Source organism: Lipomyces tetrasporus (assembly GCF_029532465.1).
Source record: "Lipomyces tetrasporus strain NRRL Y-64009 chromosome Unknown POJ06scaffold_5, whole genome shotgun sequence".
In the NCBI taxonomy this organism is placed as follows: Eukaryota; Fungi; Ascomycota; class Lipomycetes; order Lipomycetales; family Lipomycetaceae; genus Lipomyces; species Lipomyces tetrasporus.
The window spans coordinates 465,953-485,861 of record NW_026611600.1 but is presented as its reverse complement, the minus strand read 5'-3'; the positions used below and the strand labels follow the sequence as shown (position 1 = coordinate 485,861).

Here is a 19,909-nt window from a genome sequence, read left to right as displayed (position 1 = left end):
GCACGCACACGTATGGAGATATGTGCAGGGACGCCAGTTTCTCGCAAACTCAAGAATCGCTCGAGAGTCATCTTTCTTCCACCTTTTCTTCCAATCTTCTCCATATGTTAGCAGCCAAAAGGTCTGTGCTCAGGTCAGAGCCACCAGGCGCGGGTATTGTTGGGCGAATCTGGAAGTGCGTAATAAATAACCCAAACACCCTATCGGGATATGTTGCCAATAATGAACCTCTACCGCCAGGCTGCGAGATCCAAGTGACCATTCACAGACGCATAGACATCAACTTGGATGTAGCCGACGTCCATGCAAGCAATCTTCAATTAAGCGTCATAGAGAAGGAGTCGTTTAGCTAGCTCATTATTTGTACCAAGTACCAATGAGCATGGCGGTAGCACACAAGACGTATATCTATATAGACCGTGAGACACAGCGTTGACGGACATGGAAGAATACATACCGGTGTGAGAGTCTTCGCAGTAGCCATCTGCATAACCAAGACGGACCAGGGTATTTCGCACGATCGCATCTAAATTGATGGTCGAACTGTGCAGAGAATGAAAAATCTGGGCATGCCGCCCGAGCCAACAAGATAGCCAATGGTAAATAAAGTAGTGAAGTAATTGAGTTCATTACCATACACTCAAACTATATGATCTTGTGTAAGCAAAGATGTTTGATTCAACGATGCGTAGCGAACAGCATAATATGCATGATTTGTATTGATTAGACATAGAGCTCACGCAATCATCAAACAACCTTACTGAAGTCCCAAATCAATTCTGTTAAGGAATTTTCGCTCCTCCGGGTTACTTGCAGTGGAATGTCGTCAATTTGTACTCCTTCCGACTCTTAGGTGTCATCGCGCCGGCCTCGACTTCAAAGAGAGGAACAGCGTCGCCCGGTTTCGACACTACCCCTCTCATAAGTTCTGATAGGGCTCGACTTGACTAGACATCCTGAACAGTCACGCCGATACTCTAGAACCGTCGAAATGGAGGTAACATCGAATACGAACGCTTCAGGGCTTTATATGGCGCGGACAAGCTATATACGCTTTATCAAACATAGAATAGGTCAATAACAGAGCATAATCGTCTTATGCCGATGCGACCATTGCCAAGCTGCACTATGCCGGAGATATATAAATAAACCTGAGAAAATATGCTGAGAACTAAACAGAAAGAGTCGCAGACTGCGTGGATCCAGAATTCAGTACTCAGACCAGCCGACAGCAGGGCTGTAGGCGGATAGGCGGATAGGCGGATTTGGCGGATAATTCATATATTCTCTAATTAAATTTAAAATGGTCAAAATCTGCATCCTCAGCAAACAATCGCGTATACAAAGAAGCGCAATATCAACTAAGTCAACCTATGGTCTGAAAAGTAGATGAGGAACATGTTAATGAAATAGGGCGACTGTAGAGGTTATTCTAGCACTGGCGTACGTGCTCACATGTAGCGGGGATGACGGACCAAATAAGTTGGGTCTGCTACAAGCGAGTCCATTAGGAAATTCAAATATCATGTTTGTGAACTTTGCGAAATTTTTAAAGAAATTAGATATTAAGATAACTTATAACTTATAATATTAATGAATTTTGCAAATTTTTGACAAACAAAGGCGGATACATATCTCCCAATTTCAAAAAGGCGGATGGCGGATGCGGATAAGGGAAAATTTGGTGGATATCCACATCCGCCACAGCCCTGGCCGACAAAGGCTATTATTAACCTTTCGTGTCTCGATCATCGGGTATAGCCAGCCCTATTTCCTGAGAAGTTGAAAATGTAAGCTTCAATATAATGGCCCACTCATCGCTAGCAAATCCACTTGTCTTTGCGCATCAGTACCCTGGCGCCCTGCCGAATGAAGACCGAAGGGGCAGAGCCAAGCCAAGACGAGGGATAACGACCTCAGTAGGGCTCCGCGGTCCAAGCGGCTAACAATCGCTTATTATTTATGACTATAACTTATTATTACTTCCACGCAATCTGCCTCTGCCCATGGCACCCAAAAACACGAGGGCTAAAATCCGTGGAATAATTCTGGACAATGCCAAATTAACCCATTTGTGTAAGTTTACTATATTATAAAATCGGGCGTCAATTCTGCGCACAGGCAGAAACCTGCCGGTCGAGTTAATCGCCGTATGCATTACTTCATCCTGAGTAATATCAAGTGTCATTACTACTTTTATTGTTCGTAGCTAAAGGTTCTCCTTGACATGCACGCGCGACAATATATGAAATTCAAAACCGAAGGAAAATGGAATCTGTTTAACGAGAAAATGCAGAGTGTTGCAGTTCATGGACAAAATAATCAATCCAATAAATCACGCGCGTGAATCCCAAACAGAAGAACACAAAGATGATAGCGACAAAGCAACGCCGACACCGACACTATTCAAAATCACACTTTTACCAACTTCAACTTTTTCTGCACGGCAGTCTTCAATTTGACTGATATTCAAAAGAACTTTCGTAAGAAATAGAAATTTTTGAGTGCCCCAAACAAGCGCCCGTGGTCAAATTACTTTCTCTTGTTTAATCTTTCTCCTCGATGGCCTCTCAATAGCCGCTGTTTCTCCCAAGACTTGAGGCTGAATCCCCAGAGACATCGCTTGGAGCCTCCCGGCAATGCCTTTCGCGGGCCACAATCAGCAGCAATCTTGCGGAAAGAGCTAGAAAAACTGAGATTATGTCTGACAGCGCTCTTCCACCGCTTTGTCGCTTTGATGCTTGCTTCCATTTTGAAGCACGGAAAACGCTTGCTAATAAACTGATATATTTCTTCGATGCTGAGTATGTAGTTAGTCGAGGGCGAGCTCAAGAGAGCGAGAGCAATCATATGCGTAAATGGACGAGGCGGTCGTCGTTCGCCATAGAACGGCATCTGCATGATAGTTTCGAAAGGAACGTCTTCGCACGAGCGGTACGAGGCTCCGTTGTGAACTTCCAGGCTGAAGTAATCGTTGGCCCGAGCCTCAGTGTCACGAGCAAGCACAGCTTTTGGACGATCCTTGTGAACGGATCTGAATGCGCCAGATTTTCGGAAAGCCTTCGTCTTGCTGATACGGAGAGGCTTCTGGTCTTCTGTAGCCGGCTTGTTTGCAGAATGACAAAGCCTGCTGATCGTGGGCAGTATGACTGCCCCTGTAGGCGACGCTGAGAGCAAGCCTCGCTCGAAGTAAGGAATATCGATCTCACCATGAAAGTGACAGGCTTGCGTTGCATCTCTACCATCGGTCTTGGCACTATCACTGTCATGACCGCTGTCCGCGTCACAGTCCGATTGATGGTGGTCTTCTCCACTCTCACTTTCGCCTATACCTTCGTAAACATCACGAGAAAGCGAATGGAAACTACCGTCGCTACTGGGGCATGGGGACCAATGCCGATAATTGTCGCAATTACAAAATTTCTCAGGATATGTGCCCTCGGTATCGCTATCACATCTGTCGCTCTCATCCGAGGAGGAATCTGAGGAGGAGTAGTACCGACTGCAGAACTCCGGGGAGAAGAGATCGCGGAGTCTCACACAGTTCACATGTGGAACGGGAGAGGAACATGAAGGCGCAGAGGAAGTCGTGAACCAAGGGAAGTCAGAAAATGAAGGACGAGACTCGATTGGCGATGAGACAGACGAGAGGGAAATTGTCGTGGCGGGTGTGAGGGGCGGCGTGGGCTGAATGCTGTCGCTGGTGCTTGGAAGCATTAAGCTGCCCATGGATAAATAGCCCACATATGGAGTCCTGCCCTGATCAGAAGACGGATCTGACTCGGCGGAACCAGCCAGCAGATAGGTGGAGGAGGGATGGTCTTCGTCTACTACGGCATCGAATGCAAAGACCTGATCCGCGAACGAGTCATCGTCGGGCACTCCAGAGCTAGCGACAACAGTCAGACGGGAGGATCTCAATTAGTAATTGAGAGGGAGAACACTCACAGTGAATTGTCGTCTGCAAGGGACATGCCCGGCGACGGACGCGGGAAGAAGGGATAGCCGACGACAGTATCGGCGTCCAGAAGCAATGACAGAGCCATAATAGCAGCGTGCGTAGAACTAGATCAGAACCGTGGGAATAAAACAGCAGCAGCAGACGGGGGCAGGTGGAGATATTTAAAATCAGACGAGAGGCATAGAGGACCAGAAATAGACTAAGAACCAAGATCCAGTCCGCAGTTCAGGCGCGGGGGCGCGCGAGACGCGTGAACGAAACCGCGTCGAGCGCGAGTGATTTGTTTAGTAGAGATTGCCTGTCCGTGCGCAACGCCCTAACCCCACGCCGATAGAAAACTCTCCACCCAACTCGGCACGCAATTCATCAACACCACGACTGATCAGTCCGCAATCCGCGTGCCAGCATGGCGAACACACAACCACCAAGCGTGTACGACGCCAAGCGGGCGTTTGTCGACGCCCAGGCCCGTGTGTTTGCCGCCCCGCTGCGTCCGTCCGCCCGGTGGCTGCGGCAACATCCGCAGGCCGCCCAATCGCCGGCCGTCCAGCGCGGTCTCCGCCATCGTGAGTCGAGCTGCGCGTCAGATCGGGGATCCTAACTGATGATTATTGGCAGTCCACACTCTCCAGCGGCGGCACGTTCGTCAGGTGTACTCGTCCCAGGCGCTGCAGCATGTCGCGCTCCAGATCGACCGCCTCCACCGGAATCGAAGAGCCGCCACTACGTCCGTCGCGCCGCTCGTCATCTCTGCTGCCGCGAGCGAGCAACAAGCTGTCCTACGAGGCGATGCCGACCTGACCGAACCCGGGTCCATCGAAGCCCTGCCAGAGATCTGGGCCGTGTCGGAACCAGAAGCCGAAGACATCGCCAACGAATACGTCGTCCTCCGCGACCAGTTGCTCGCGCTCTCTTCCGCACTTGTCGCCGCCCGCCGCAGGCACGGCCAGGCCGCCGAAATCCACTCGCTCGTCAGTTTCTTCCGTGAGCCTACACAAACTGTCCAGCCAAATCTCGTCGCAAGAGACGGCAACATCGAGCAGGAGCTTAGGCGCATGCGCGTCCTGCTCGCCCGGGTCGCAGCGCGTCTTCCGCATGAACACGTAGCCTGAACGACGACGACTTTCTGATCTTGGTGTTATCATCCCTTAAACGATTAGGCTTTGCATTTCCTTGTGACTAGGTTATTTTTCCCCATCATCTCTGTTCCACGTTGGTCGATTATTCATATGGTTTGTTTGTTAGCCACACTTCTGGCTTTGTATTTATGTCTTATAGATTATAGTTACTTTATTGTACACTACTTGCACTAATCGTGCGGCTGTATTCTAGTTATATCAATGTTCTAAGTAAAACAATTATTCAATCTACTCATTCTATGACAATCTAACCGCCACCTCATATCATACACATGAATAACACAATTACTATACAATAATATACACAACGTTTTACCCACAATAACCATCAACCAGCACCCCCATGGACACACCAGCCCTGACCCATGCAAATCAAAATCAGACACCGATCATATCATCGTCATCGTGATAGTTCTAGTCCGCCGAGTTTCCATCGTCGGCATTCCACTGACCGCTGATTCAAGCGACGTGCTAGACATCATGCCACCAACTGCAAATAACTGCGCCCGAACCTTGTTATAAGTCTGCGTAGCATGCACCTCACACAAATAATGCCCTTGCATTTCGTAGTATTCATCTTTCAGATGCACTCTGCACTCCCAACAGCGAAAACATGTCACGTGCACACGTTTCGGACAACGTCTCTCTGTCGCCGTCTCGTGTTCCTCCCCGATCGTCGTCCCGTCATCGTCCCCAATGGTTGCGTCTTCAAGTTCTAAACACCCGCCTTCCACTCCGTCGCCGCAGATCGCACAGATACTCCCGTTCTGCAGATGGTAATCTCTCGCACAATACGGCATACTATCCAGCACATAAAACTCCCCCGTCGGAAACGGTGATTTGCATGTTGTGCATATGAAACACTCACGATGCCATTTCCCCGGTACTCGCCCATCTACTGATCGCACGCTCTTGCCCATGATTGGCAGACCGCAGCCATGGCACTTCGACTTTTCTGCGGCCCTGGTATCCGGGACCTTGGTTAACGATCCTGGGAGACCTGGTGACATAGGTGATTCCTCCTTATCTTTATCCGCCAACTCAACTAATGGTTCGAACCGGGGTGCCGGATTTTGCGCTGCCCCAAATTTAGCTTGCAAGTGTGACAGTATGCGCAGCTTTGGTGGCAACCCGACCGGTTCCAATGTAGGCGCATCCTTTTCCACGCTCGTCGTGCTGTTACTACTCTCGTTGCTGCCTGAGTGTCGCGCCGATGACGGGTCGGTACTGCTCGTACTAGATGTCCTACCACTCCAAGCCTTAGCATTGCGGGAATCTGAAAAGTAGTCGGCCTCAAACGGTTTGGCAGTCGTCGCCTGTGCTGTCGGAGGAAGGCGCGGTGACGGCGCCCTTGGTGCTGGACGCTTCGGTACCAGATAATCCTGCTGCTGAGCAGCAAGAGTGCGCTCTACCTGCGGCTTCTGCGGCGAGATTGGCCGGGCAGGACTCGAAGGTGCTTCAATCGTTGATTCAGGCACGGTCGGTAGGGGCAATGTGTCAGCGACGACTTCGGTGGCCCTGCCGCTCTCACGTGCTCTTGAATACTTCGCTTCCCTGGGCGGCACGGATTGCCCATGTGAATGGTGTAGATACAATTGTTGTGTAGATGGATTATAGTCAAAGCCAGCCAGCCGATAAACATTGGGCATCACCCCGCCATTTGCAGTTGGGAATGGAGGAAACGCATAGTCGAGGTTCTTCCCAGTCCTGCCCGGCGATAGCGGTGGCCTGTAGTCGACCGTCAACGGCGTCGGCAGCATCTTCAAACTGAAAGCTGTGGAAGCTGTAGTCGGTGTCTCCGGGCTCGTAGCTTGTCGATAGTATGAATCTAAGCGCTCTGTTAATCAAGCCCTTCCCAGTCCATCGCTGTCACATGACCTGACGTACTTGCAGCGTGTGAATCAATCTTTAATTGAGGTGCTGAAGGCATCCTCTTCAGTCTGCGCATCATTCCCCCACTGTTCCGTTTGCGCCCAGTCTGCATTTCCTGATTGTTGCCTTGCTTTGGGCAAACATGGATGCGGTCCTGAGCACCTTGCGTTTTCGCGCCGCACCTCGGGCATGACGAACCCGAAGCTTCCGATATTGTCGAGCTGTGAGAACTGTCCGTCTCATTGCCAGCTGAGAATGGAGGCGAGAAGCGAGCCACTTTGCTGACTGGGAAGTGCATGAGTGATGAAAAAAATCCTGGAATCGAAAGACTTCCTAAGCGAAGCACAGTAAATGGTCTGTGCAATTATTAACAACTACCATAGCTAAAGCCCAATAAGCCAGAAAACATACTATGTTTTCGATAAGAACGACTGGAACTCCAGAATGAAATTGCAAGTCAAGCGACTCCGACGGCTGGGTAGATTGTCGACCCCTGGATCCCAAAGAAAACCCAACCCAGCCCAACCGACGCGTTGCCGCACTAGGCAAACACGCGTTTAACGCCAAATAGACAAGTTGACCAAGCAATGCACACAAAGTGCAGCGAGTAAAATGCCACGCCAAATATTGCGAGAACAACGACGCGACGCGAGGTTGGCAAACGCCCGAACAAGTCAAAGAGCCCCTAATGTGCGAGCTTTGCGAGACTCTCACAACGTGAGCTAAAGATTACGATAGCGAGGGGCTAGCTAGATAGACGCGTCACGTTGCAAAGGAGCTGCAGCACTTTTGGAAAGACGAATTGATTGACTGGACCCTGAGTGCTGGCACGGTATTTCCGGAAGGCGTGGAATTTGTTCTCGATCGCCACTGGCGGTCAGGACTGATGTCTAGTGACAATCGGCTGGCATAAACATCAACAAGCTTGGAGTGGCTGATATGAGACTAGGGACGACCCCAGGTAACTGATTGCGATGATGTGAGATATTGGCACACGACTCGACTCAGAGGGGGTCAGTCAGTAGTGCTCGAGGGATTGCGAGCGATGACTGATATTTGGACGATTGTTCTCTGATCGAAGAAGGAAGGAAGAACGCTGGAAAGCTGTCATGAGTACGTGCTATGTGTTTACATCAGTGAGTTTGCAGATGAGGACCATGAAATCAGAGCCGTGCCACTAACGCACGTCGTATTGCGGTAAATTTCCCCCCCCCCCCCCCCCCCCCCCCCCCACCTCAGTGGAGCTTACTGTTTTACTGCATTCATGTATCTGAATACAAACATCAACTCAAATCATGAATAGATAAGAGCATACGAATATTCGCCTGTAGTAGTGCCGGATGCCTTTCGCCTCGTCAACCAGGTCGCAGATGGAGATTTGTATATCACGGGCCAATCGCGGATTCTTCTTAGGCACAATTAGCACGCTCTCCTAATTCTACCGATGCCTATTGAGTATGATAATGGCTAACTGTGCTATCTTAGACGCGACTCATCAATCAACGCCTCGACAAGTCGATGACTCTGCCAACTGCTGATAGGTCCGACTCCTTGGGATCGTAATTTAAGTTACACGTCTGCCGCTTTGAGAATCTCCTCGCCTGTTCTTCGAGGGCGGCACAGTTAAGCGATCTGAGATGCCGCCTGATTTTCATTTCCAGCCCGAGTCGCACGATTGCGGTCACTGCGCTGGAATAGCTGCATAATCTTACTGCGAGACGAAACATTAATCTCCGCAGCAAGGATATCTCCGGCACCAGAGCGAATCTTGTTTACCTTAGTTTCTCTCTGCAGGCAAGCGTGGTCGCTACGCGCTAATATAAAGTTTAGTGTACGCGTCTAGCCTTATCGTTACCCGGTTGACACGGTTGGATCCCTCACGGTCCCTGCTTCCATAGGCAATGTTACTGCAGCTATCAGTCTCAAGTTGTTGAAAGAACAACATCGTTTATATATACTTGATAAATACACCATATAGAAATAACTCGCTAAAATTATCATCCACATAACCGACTCGGTCCTATCATAGCATTCGCGGAACTATACCGGAGAACTATACTTTCATGAGGCGGAGGTATATTCCACAAAAGTCCGAGCCGAGAGGGCCCAAGGATGGACAGTGGCAAATGTAAACCTCAGGAGCTGAACGCGATAACAAAATAACAAAATAAAACCGAAAACTGATGCTGCGTACTGACTTTCCTGCTGCTTAGGTATATATGAGCCCGTGCGGCAGTCGATGCCCGGAACCTGCCCTGGTATGTAACTACAAGGTCATATGTGCCTACAGGTCGGGGTATCGGATATGACGGAATCATTCGGGCAGGGACTTGCAACTTGACCGAACCGTGGGCGGGATCCCGGGAACCCCATTCGGCCTGAAGACACCGTCAGGGCCTAAAATTAGAGGTGATATGCGAGAAAATCCTAACTGGGTTTTTTTTGCCGTCTCCAGCTTCAACCGCGCGACAAACAAATCCGTCCTTGCCCGGTTCCCGCCAGCATCCCGTCTGGTCTGCAGTTATATGCACTGACGCCGACCCCCCAGGATGAGACTACAGAACTACCATCATATTGGCCGGAAGTTGCTCGTTGCCAGGCACTCCTTGCAGATGTGGGGCGCAGCAAACTCTGTTTCTGTGGCGCTGACACCATGCTGATAACAATGCGGGCGCCCCACAACGCACAGCCACAATCCCGGTAGATCAAGCCCCTGCCACGGTCTGATCGAATGCACTCCGCCCCCTGCAAAATCTGAGTTGCGGCCCTATATGCAACGCAATCAATACGTCTGCAGCACACACGCACCAACCATTGCAGCACACGCTTATCTCGGCTCGCATTTTCTTTCACGAGGTAATTTCCCATACTAACTCTGGTGTTACGTGTAACGTGTCATGCTGCGCTGCTACTCAGGGCTGCTCTGCATCTTATAATCCCCGACCCACCCGCACCCTTCCTGTTTGTGTCCTGTTCATTTTCCAATCCTCTTCTACTATTATCTACTTGCTTTTCGACCATCTGGTCTTTCAATTTCAGACTTTTTCTATATTTTAGCTGGAAAGGTCATCTTCCTTCCAGCTTTTACCACAGACACCACGTTTTCGAACTTACTCGGTTCGGCGCACCACCCCTATCAATCCTCTCGCTCGGCTGCTCATTCGGGTGGGAATTATCGGAGCATCCATTAAATCGCATTTTCTCACTTAATTTTTAATCTTACCTAAATTTTTCGCAATGTCCCCTCACGCTCTCGACGAAGTGGCTTCCTCTTCCATTGAGGTTCCTGAAATTCTCTCTGGCTACACCTCTGTCAAGGTCTTCTCTGACAGGGCCAAGGTCGAGGATGGCTTCCTCGTCTCTGACTACGCCTACGAAAACGCAGTTGTAAAGCGCTTTCCTGGTGGAAAGTATGAAGTCACTCCCACCAATGTTGATTACCAGTTCAAGCTCGACCTGAAAGTTCCCAAGACTGGGTATGTCCGTGTTAGCATCCACAATGGCAATGGCTAATCTCTATGCAGTCTCATGATGGTGGGTCTCGGCGGTAATAATGGTTCCACTTTGTCCGCTACTATCCTTGCGAACCGGTACGGCATCAACTTCCGCACTAAGCAGGGCCTTCAGGAGCCTAACTACTATGGGTCTGTGACTCAGGCTTCGACTCTCAAGCTCGGTGTCGATGAGGACGGCAATGACGTCTACGCTCCTTTCAACCAGGTTCTTCCCATGTTGCATCCCAACGACATCGTCATTGGTGGTTGGGATATCAACTCCGCCAACCTTGCAGACGCAATGGCTCGTTCCAAAGTTCTTGACTACGACCTTCAGCGCCAGGTTGCTAAATACATGGCTCAAATTAAGCCTTTGCCATCTATTTATTATCCTGATTTCATCGCTGCGAATCAGTCAGACCGTGCAGATAACTTGATTGATGGCGACTCCAAATGGGACCATGTTCAGCGCATCCGTCAGGATATTCAGGACTTCAAGGCTAAGAACGAGCTTGAGAAGGTTATTGTCGTATGGACCGCCAACACTGAGCGTTACGCCGATATCATCACTGGCGTGAACGACACCGCGGATAATCTTATCAATTCGATCAAGACTTCGCATGATGAAGTTGCGCCATCGACCATCTTCGCTGTCGCTTGCATCCTCGACGGTGTGCCGTTTATCAACGGCTCTCCTCAGAACACGTTTGTTCCAGGCTGCATCGAACTCGCCGAGAAGCATAAGTCATTCATTGGTGGAGATGATTTTAAGTCTGGCCAGACGAAACTCAAGTCGGTTCTAGCTCAGTTTCTCGTTGATGCTGGTATCCGCCCGCTTTCGATTGCGTCGTATAACCACCTTGGCAACAATGATGGCTACAACTTGTCAGCTCCCAAGCAGTTCCGCTCCAAGGAGATTTCCAAGAAGTCTGTTTGTGATGATATGATTGCGTCGAACCACATTCTGTACAACCAGGAGAAGGGCAACACCATCGACCATTGCATCGTTATCAAGTATCTTCCTGCTGTGGGTGATTCCAAAGTCGCCATGGACGAGTACTACTCTGAGCTCATGATGGGCGGTCACAATACAATATCTATTCACAACGTGTGTGAAGACTCTCTTCTGGCGTCGCCTTTGATTATTGATTTGACTGTCATCGCGGAATTCTTCTCCCGTGTCACCTACAAGAAGACTGGATCTGAGGAGGACTTCGAGAAGTTCTACCCCGTTTTGTCCGTCCTCTCATATTGGCTCAAGGCTCCGCTTGCGCGTCCTGGGTACGAACCTGTTAACGGTCTTAACAAGCAGCGTGCTGCGCTCGAGAACTTGCTACGTGCGTTTGTCGGGCTTGGTCCTCAGAGTGAGTTGAAGCTCGAGGAAAGGCTTTGGTAGATTGCGAACTGGACGTCAAATCTTCTTAAAGAGATATAATTAATGGATGTTCCGGTATTCTTGATATGGTGGTGGTGCGCCAACTGATTTTGATCAGCTCAGTTTATTCGCTATTTAATTTTTTAGTAATGGATGTGGATTCGTTCCAGTATTTTACTTTATATGAAGAGGTGACTTTATCTAATATTGCTGTATGTGTTCTTGAAAGTAAATTGTGAATGTATGCAAAAAAACTTCAAAATCAATAAAATATTATTTTCCTTTGGGATCGCGTTCTCCGATTAATGAGGCAGACGACATACTACTGGTTGTATATTGTCAAGCTAAAAAAAAATTAACCTGCGTTTGCTAAAAAATACACTTTGGTGCCCAGTGTGGGTTAGGGAATCGCAGGCGCCAAGCCAAGTGTTTGAGAGAAGCTTTCCTCGTCATTTCAAAATTCAATGCGTGCGAATATTACGGAGATCTATAACTAGTCTATATTTGCAAGTACAGCGCTATGTTCTTATGTAAGTGCGTCATTCCCATTCGTGAGCCGTTACTCAGAATAGTACCTCAAGTGTTTAATTTTCTGCGTCCTTGCTGACTTTGGAGTTCTTGCCATGATGACAAACATAATGGATGTCGCAATACATACCCCGAACCACGTTGCAATGTACTGGGCATGATTGTTCTTTAAATCAATTTTCGGTAATCTGCCGATAGGAATGCCTGCATTCGCCAGAACCTCCCAAGAAACAAACACGTCAGGATCAACGTACTTCGTAACAAGCTCCTCGATAATGACAGGCTGTGAACCTGTCATTGCAGCAAACGCGGCGACATCAACAAAGTAAAACAAACCGCGGTGCGGCTCATTTTCAGGTGTGAAATAATTCCGCCTCGCAGGGAGTTTGATGAGTCCTTCGACGAATACGTCGTCAATTGGCTAATTATCAACCTCAAAGTTAACATCTGCTCTTCCTTGCAAATTGCAAAATGATTCAAGTGCACTACTTACTAAAGCTTCAGGTCGTCGTTTCCGTTGGTCTGCCATATCTTTCCTTATCCAGCCACGATTAACCAGAATTTTACTGCCGCCTTCACGTTCAAAAGGCGTTATGCAAATATATCCTGATTCGCCCTCGTTTACTCGCGGGCCAACCAAAATTTCCTGATCAAATCGGAACTTTCCTTTGGCTAGAACTCTGCGATATTGCAGGTTGGCTGCTGCATCTGGGCTGTTGCCATACGAATTAGCTACCTGACTAGGAACAGAGGCCTCGATAAAACGTCATACTTTACTTGCGGAGGCAGCACTAACGGTGGAAGAATAAGTCGATTTTCATATTCGGCAATCAGATCAGTTTTCCACTTCAAACGCTTGATCTGCCATGCTCCGAGGCCAAACGATATAACTGGCATCATAACTGGTTTTCATATGTCAGATACAGGATGTCCAGTGCCCGTTAACTTTGCCAGGTACTCACACATTAACGACAATACTACTACCCGTCGTCCTTGCCATCTCTTGCTGCCTGGCTTAACAGTCTCCCAATCGATTTCCGATATATGGACTGATCGTCTGCAACATATCTTCACCACTTTGGGACCTCCAAACTCGATTGACTGACCGTGCGATATCCAGAGTCGTTCAAATATCTGAGCGCTCGATGAAAGAATGGATATCGGTCTAGTTGTGCTCTGTATCCGACTCCTGATTAGAAGTGTACCCCGAAAAAGTCCTCGGCGGCATTCCGAAGACAATTGTGGCAATGGTAGGCGCATATGGCAATTATGTTCCACGCTGAGAGCACATCTAGCGGTCGTTGTCATAATGTGCATCACGGGCATGTTTGTCCGCGTCGGAGACCGGAACTTTAAACTTCGTCCGAATGTCAGCGATGACGCAGTCGTGCAGTTTTGCGCATTTAACACCTGAGACGCGCCAATGTCTGACAGATGCTTCGTATGATAACTGCATTTCCTTACGTTGTTCCAAATTACCCATGACGACAAGTACGGGATGCAAGATACAAGCAATTAGTCCCGAGGATCATCAAGCAAGGTACAATTGAGAGAGTTCAGTATATACATCCGCGCCAGAGAAGACAATACATACGTCAACACATCCGGCTGTCTTTGCTCAGTCATTGTGTAAGTCGAACACTCGCGGATCATCTCAGTCGCGGCCACCATATTCACGCGATGTCGTATACGTCTACACCACATATATTCGAGTCTTCCGTTGAGACTGCCGTGGGACGATCAGTCCAACAAAGAATTCCATTAGTAGTTTTTATATCAGGTTGGTATTTTATTCATGGTATGAGTCCATGATACTGATGCGACTTCTTAGACGACAGCAATGAGTCGCAGACTTGGATTACCGATTTGCTTGAAACTGAAGAAGTATGCATACCATCTGTTGCAGTGCCATTTTTAGCTACCATAAGGCGGTATTGCTAATCGCTGACACTCCATAGGTAGAGAGGACGATCGGGCAATATTCAGTTCCACTACGATTAGTTAACGGATCAACCGAAGCTGGATATTTCGCGCAAATTTTCCCCATTGCGAATGTTCCGTCACTATATATAGTCAAGTATGTCTGTTTAATAGGGCACAATAACAACTACAAATGACTTCGTTAACACTGAGCAGTAATGGTGTGGTGGTGGATTATATTGCCGGATCAATTGATCTCAACGCCTTCACCGATCGCCTACAAAAGGCACTGATTCCTACATCTGCTTCGTCGGCTATAGAGTCGTCCGGTTCGCATTCAACATTGCAGCCTACTAGTTTTTCACATCCGGAGTCTGTCTCTCCAGAATCGAATCTAACGCAAGATGTCGCCGGTTCAAGCTCTGACATTCCGCAAACAGTCCGAACCGATCCCGACGCTCCTTCTACTACGAGTACAGTTAGGTATGTCATGAGTTCTTCCGCTAGCTCTTTGTTTTTAAGCCTAACTCATATTGGTTGAAGACTGTCGGTCGAAGAACAGTTGGAAGAACGGAAAGCACAAATCGAAAACAAAATACAAGCCGAGAAAGAAAAGAAAAAGCAGCCGCTGCAGGTTAAGCACATTGAGACTGGCCCAACGGCAAACAAGTATCAGGAACAGTTACGGCGCAAACGGTTACAGGAGAGTGAAGAAAGACAACGCATCTTGAAGTTACTGCAGGACGATCGAGAAGAACGTAAATCGCGAAGTCACCGTGATGATTCAGCATCTGCTTCAAGGCCGTCATCGTCTACTTCACCAAATCCCGACATCCGGGCTCACAAACGGACAGCCTCTGCTGATATTAATCATCATAACGACTCAGCATTAGCAATAAGGTTGTTCGATGGGTCAACTATTAAGAATCGATTTCCGCGTCTTGCGACATTGGGCGATGTACGACAGTGGATTGACGCCAACCGTACCGATGGAGATGCTCCTTACTCCATTTTAAGCCAGTTCCCACATAAAGTTTTCTCTGCGTCAGATGAGAATGAAACACTTGTAGCTTTAGAGTTGCATCCGACGGCTACTCTGATTCTCAAGCCCATTAGCAATTTTTCTTCTGCTTATAATCCTACAGTTTCAGTTGGACGCGTTCAAAGCGGACTGCAGAGTGGTATGACGTGGGCATGGGGTGCTCTCGGCACTTTCCTTGGTCTTGGATATACGGAGCCCGCTGGTTCCGATGAGGATTATTATACCAGTGCAGATCGCGATCCGGCTGGTGTGAATGCAGGTACTCCAGATGGATCTCGAACGCGAACCATGCGGGATTTACAGGATACAGATCGCGAGCGGCGGACTTATAATGGTAACCAGTTGAATTTGGAGGATGATATCTAGTGGGGTTATATTGCATTGCCGTGTCTTCTCATATTCCTCGTTGGTTATTTGGTTGCACTACGATCTCGCACGGTGGAGATCTTTATTGTCTTGAGCATCTGCTTGTATTCTATTAGCTTGCGTTCTCTGATTTGTCATGGTTTCACTGGTTTTCTCTGCCTTTTGAACTTGGTCTTGGATAGTCAAACGATATTTTAAGTTTATTTGATTATGCACGCGCGTGTAAATAAATGAATGATTTGCAATCCAATAGCAACACGATAACTCCTCAGAATGCTTGTCTGATGCCGGTTAGTCACGTAACATCACGCTATTGCAGAATTCTCAATTTCGGTAATATTCCATCCCAGATACTCCTTGGCCATTTTGTTGTGGCGAATTTCGTGTGCTAAACTCCGGATAACCGAATCGCTACACAAAACTTAGTATTTGGCTCTTAATACTTCAATATAGTCTCACCTTGCGGTTTGGATCCAGGCACAGTAGTCTTCCAGAACAATTTTGGAATATACATAATATACATCATGAAATGAAAAAAGATGATTCACATCCAGTAGCGCTTTCAGCACTGCACGCTTTCCTCCACGCAGAATATAATACACATCATCCCAACAACTTTGCGACAGCTCCCAATTTCTATACAATGGGTATGCGAGCGATCGACGTGTGCATGCAATCATCACTTGCCAAATAGAAGTAAAGGATGAGTCTAGGCAGGCAATATTGGCCGCCAATTTGCCAACAGTCCAGGCAGATTCAGATGTGTGATCGTCAAGTGTTGCTCGTACGTCGTAAGAATATCCAAAAAGTATCGGAATGAGCCCCAGGTACACTGCTTTGAGACAAACCATCGAATCAATAATATATGTCCGCCGGGGTAAATTCATCATTCGTTTCTTTTCAAGTTCAGTAAATTCCATCTCCGCCATTGCGTCGGCAGACTTTCCTTGTAATGACTGCTGTATCGATAGAACCAATCGTGGCTTAAATTCTATCAACTCTGTAATATCTTCGTTTTCTAACAGATCTGACAGGTAATAGCCCGGATCAAACTTTTTATCCTCCTTCTCGACGCGCTCCTTCGACCTGGAATCGATTGTGCTACTTTCTGGACTATCCAGGTCATTAATATCGTTACCAGTCTCGGCTGTCTGTCTTAAAAAGCCACTGTACTGCAGATTGAAGCCATATTTTGCAGAGAGCAATGACTCTTGCTCTGCGGAAGGTAATTCCTGAGTAATCTGCCAATCAAAATTCTCAGCGTCATTCAATTCCAAAAAATACTTTCTCTGTGCACAAGTAAGGCCCTCGTCCATAGCCTGGTTGTCAGAATCATGGTCTGAGCCCAGTTCCTCAATCATAATCTTGTTGCTGACAACTGGTGTCGACGAACCGCCAGCACTGTCGGTCTGAGCTTCTTCGCCCACACGAGCAAGGAGCTTTGTCATTAGGTCCAGATCAGGGAAATCTTCTCCCGGGTTCTCTTTTGGAAATTTTACAGCCAGCAATGAGGTGTCAAGATCAAACGACGCGCTAGCTCTATCATCATCGACTAAGTTTCCTGGAAAATGAAGACTGACCCGCGCATTAGACATCAGTCTCAGCTAGCATATCAATTCAAAGTAAGCTCTCACCGTAAATAGTAAGGCGGCAGCGAAAACATGAAGATGTCGTCCTCTGCTCGCAACTCCACATTTTGAGCCTGAAGAACATTAAGATGGTCAATATCCCTTCCACAACTCAAGCACACTCATGAACTTATGTACCTTGATATGTGTCACTTTAATGTCAATATATACAAACTCAGCGTCTTGTCTAACGGAAAAATGAGGTGTAATCATTGCTGCATCGACCTGAGATGCCTGGCTAGTCGATCAATGAAGTCATTTCGTATGGAGCGGATGGTGCGGCGCAGGGTTCCAATTTTCGAGCTTTTGTTATGCTGTTCGTCATTTAACTTAGCAGCAGAAATATTCGTTTCGAGTTACATCCCAAGAGTTTTTGCCAATCTGGGGTTGGTCATATTCGGTTACAATGATTGCCGAATATGTGTCGAAGTTGTCCAAGCTAATGGGCGCTAGCGTCAAAAAGAGTATAAAACATGTACCAGAAGAATATGCAAGTGCTTGCTAACTCACAAACCAGGTGTCTCTCCGGATTTAAAGAAGTTGAACGAATTTACAATGCTCCATTTTACAGGCCCTGAAGTTTTGAAGGAATGCATAACAAGGTCTGACAAAGAAATCGGTGGGTACAGTACGGTCAGTCTTGACTGGGATCCGAAAGAGAGAGCTGCACATTTTCACGGGAACTTATCGCTTGATCTTCCTCCCTCGCGACCAGAAGTCCAAAGGTCTGGATATGCTATGTTCCGAACTCGGGACCCCCCAAAGAACTTTTTGGATGACGAGACATATTGGGATTGGCAGACGCTATCTCATGTGGCGCTGAGAGTTAAGGGAGACCGGAGAAAATACCTTGTTAATATCCAGTCCAAAACAGCCCTGCCAACTGAGATCCATCAGCACAGACTATTTTTATATAACCCGGGAGAGTGGGAGGTAGCAGTTGTATGTAATTGGTATTCTTTCTGGAGAGAGCAATGCACTGATCGGATCCTAGATCCCTATAAACCAATTCTTGCTGACACATTGGGGCCGTGTTGAGAGTTTACAAGAGGTTGAAAAGGACAAAGTGCGGACGATCGGAATTGGACTACTTGACAGGCGTTATGGTCCCTACAGTCTGTACGTAGACTGGATAAAAGCTATTAGTGACGACGAGGCAGAACGGTATATCGTCGAAGGACGTGCAAAGGCCACGAAGAGCACGAACCCCGAACTGCTGCTGGAGAAACGAATAGCAGAATCCAGGAAAAAGGAAATGGAGTTGTAATGGAGTAATCTGGTAATATCCATGTCGGATATTTAGCGGCATCTACATACATGCGTAATACCATACCGCGAATTAGTAATGGCTGTGTAACCCACTCCACAATCTACTTCTATGAGCTCCATTTCTGGCCGGTCAGCTGTTCGTACGCCTCAATGTACTTGGCGCGAGTCATTTCTGTAATATCGACCGGCATTTCAACCCCTTCCTTGTAAGCAAGATCATGCGATGTGAGCCAGTTCCGCAAGAATTGCTTGTCATAGCTGTCCTGGCTTTTACCGATCTCGTAAGTGTCTGCCCGCCAGAATCGCGACGAATCTAGTAGCGTAATCGTTCAGACAATAATTACTCTATAAATCCAAGAATACTACGTACCCGGAGTAAGGACCTCGTCGACCAAAACCACATTTCCACTCTCGTCAACGCCAAACTCAAACTTCGTGTCGGCAATTATTATGCCCTTTGTCTCTGCGTACTCTTTCGCCTTGATGTAGAGCTTAAGAGCCAACTCCTCAACCTTTTTAGCATACTCTTCACCGATTATCTTAACCGCTAGAGGGGTCGTTAATTAACGTCATACAATACTATTCTGATCTGCCGAAGGCTCACCTTCGGATGGATGAATGTTCTGGTCTGCAGAGAATAATACGCTAGTTAATACTGCTATGCAATACTCAGTTGTCAATGCCAAACATACCATGCTCTCCAAGTTCAGCCTTTGTGCTAGGAGTGTATATCGGAACGTCAAATGCTTCGCTCTCTTTCATACCCTCCCGAACTTTGATTCCATGGACGGTCCCTTCTCTCTTGTATTCCTTCCATGCGGAGCCAGTTAGATATCCACGAACAATGGCCTCAATAGGCAAAATTTGGCACTTTCGGACCACCATACTACGACCTTCGAGCTGATCCTTGTATTTGAGTGCGGGCTCATAAAGCGTGGAGATATCCGTCGAGATGAAGTGATTGGCGCATATGTCCGACAGGATTGAGAACCAAAACCTTGATATCTGGGTTAAAAGCTTGCCCTTGTCCTTGACACCCTAATAAAGTGGGATATGAGCACTTCGACTTCAGTATAAGCTAGAACCTACGGAATTCATACATTTTTCATGATGACATCATAAGCCGAGATTCGATCTGTGGCGACGAAGAGCAGAGTCGAATCATCCACGGAATATATATCACGAACTTTGCCCTTGGCAATAAGAGGCAACGAGCCCTCAAGATCAGTCGTAGTAACAGCCATTTGATTTGGAGAAATTACTTGTCTGTTGACGCTGTAACCATGTTCGAAAATTTGTTTCGGATCAAATAATG

The 19,909-nt window shown here is 47.6% G+C and overlaps 10 protein-coding genes across 10 annotated transcripts; 5 read left to right on the top strand and 5 right to left on the bottom strand.

The window, feature by feature from the left end:
- Nucleotides 1–2,183: 2,183 nt before the first annotated feature.
- Nucleotides 2,184–3,030, bottom strand: POJ06DRAFT_252436 (uncharacterized protein). Its single transcript, XM_056187528.1, has one exon. The coding sequence runs from the start codon at nt 2,899–2,901 to the stop codon at nt 2,533–2,535; it is 369 nt and encodes a 122-aa protein (XP_056043806.1). The 5' UTR covers nt 2,902–3,030; the 3' UTR covers nt 2,184–2,532.
- On the top strand, nt 3,028–3,695 carry POJ06DRAFT_252435 (uncharacterized protein). Its single transcript, XM_056187527.1, has one exon. The coding sequence runs from the start codon at nt 3,211–3,213 to the stop codon at nt 3,484–3,486; it is 276 nt and encodes a 91-aa protein (XP_056043805.1). The 5' UTR covers nt 3,028–3,210; the 3' UTR covers nt 3,487–3,695.
- Nucleotides 3,696–4,330: 635 nt separating this feature from the next.
- POJ06DRAFT_275458 (kinetochore Sim4 complex subunit Fta4) lies at nt 4,331–5,324 on the top strand. The gene is made up of 2 exons (XM_056189646.1): nt 4,331–4,527; nt 4,580–5,324. The coding sequence occupies exons 1-2, from the start codon at nt 4,368–4,370 to the stop codon at nt 5,071–5,073; spliced, it is 654 nt and encodes a 217-aa protein (XP_056043804.1). The 5' UTR covers nt 4,331–4,367; the 3' UTR covers nt 5,074–5,324.
- Nucleotides 5,325–5,489: 165 nt separating this feature from the next.
- Nucleotides 5,490–7,270, bottom strand: POJ06DRAFT_267950 (uncharacterized protein; the record flags this gene model as incomplete). Its single annotated transcript, XM_056189276.1, has 2 exons — nt 5,490–6,928; nt 6,988–7,270. The coding sequence occupies 2 exons, from the start codon at nt 7,268–7,270 to the stop codon at nt 5,490–5,492; spliced, it is 1,722 nt and encodes a 573-aa protein (XP_056043803.1).
- Nucleotides 7,271–9,803: 2,533 nt separating this feature from the next.
- On the top strand, nt 9,804–12,089 carry POJ06DRAFT_301046 (uncharacterized protein). Its single transcript, XM_056190729.1, has 2 exons — nt 9,804–10,448; nt 10,497–12,089. The coding sequence occupies exons 1-2, from the start codon at nt 10,210–10,212 to the stop codon at nt 11,860–11,862; spliced, it is 1,605 nt and encodes a 534-aa protein (XP_056043802.1). The 5' UTR covers nt 9,804–10,209; the 3' UTR covers nt 11,863–12,089.
- On the bottom strand, nt 12,090–13,677 carry POJ06DRAFT_252421 (SURF1 family-domain-containing protein; the record flags this gene model as incomplete). Its single annotated transcript, XM_056187526.1, has 4 exons — nt 12,090–12,790; nt 12,863–13,082; nt 13,142–13,271; nt 13,332–13,677. The coding sequence occupies 4 exons, from the start codon at nt 13,675–13,677 to the stop codon at nt 12,401–12,403; spliced, it is 1,086 nt and encodes a 361-aa protein (XP_056043801.1). The 3' UTR covers nt 12,090–12,400.
- Nucleotides 13,678–13,872: 195 nt separating this feature from the next.
- On the top strand, nt 13,873–15,812 carry POJ06DRAFT_102246 (ubiquitin-related domain-containing protein). Its single transcript, XM_056183929.1, has 5 exons — nt 13,873–14,149; nt 14,201–14,253; nt 14,328–14,446; nt 14,506–14,772; nt 14,833–15,812. Exons 1-5 carry the CDS (start codon nt 14,050–14,052, stop codon nt 15,695–15,697), a joined length of 1,404 nt encoding a protein of 467 aa, XP_056043800.1. The 5' UTR covers nt 13,873–14,049; the 3' UTR covers nt 15,698–15,812.
- A 340-nt stretch (nt 15,813–16,152) lies between these two features.
- On the bottom strand, nt 16,153–17,538 carry POJ06DRAFT_196244 (SHQ1 protein-domain-containing protein; the record flags this gene model as incomplete). The annotated part of the gene is made up of 3 exons (XM_056185015.1): nt 16,153–17,272; nt 17,332–17,399; nt 17,464–17,538. The coding sequence occupies 3 exons, from the start codon at nt 17,536–17,538 to the stop codon at nt 16,153–16,155; spliced, it is 1,263 nt and encodes a 420-aa protein (XP_056043799.1).
- Nucleotides 17,539–17,880: 342 nt separating this feature from the next.
- On the top strand, nt 17,881–18,592 carry POJ06DRAFT_196470 (complex I intermediate-associated protein 30-domain-containing protein; the record flags this gene model as incomplete). The annotated part of the gene is made up of 2 exons (XM_056185028.1): nt 17,881–18,267; nt 18,320–18,592. 2 exons carry the CDS (start codon nt 17,881–17,883, stop codon nt 18,590–18,592), a joined length of 660 nt encoding a protein of 219 aa, XP_056043798.1.
- POJ06DRAFT_102214 (uncharacterized protein) lies at nt 18,533–19,895 on the bottom strand. The gene is made up of 5 exons (XM_056183928.1): nt 19,695–19,895; nt 19,287–19,632; nt 19,199–19,222; nt 18,965–19,141; nt 18,533–18,907 (listed from the first exon to the last, which is right to left on the bottom strand). Exons 1-5 carry the CDS (start codon nt 19,836–19,838, stop codon nt 18,702–18,704), a joined length of 897 nt encoding a protein of 298 aa, XP_056043797.1. The 5' UTR covers nt 19,839–19,895; the 3' UTR covers nt 18,533–18,701.
- Nucleotides 19,896–19,909: the final 14 nt, after the last annotated feature.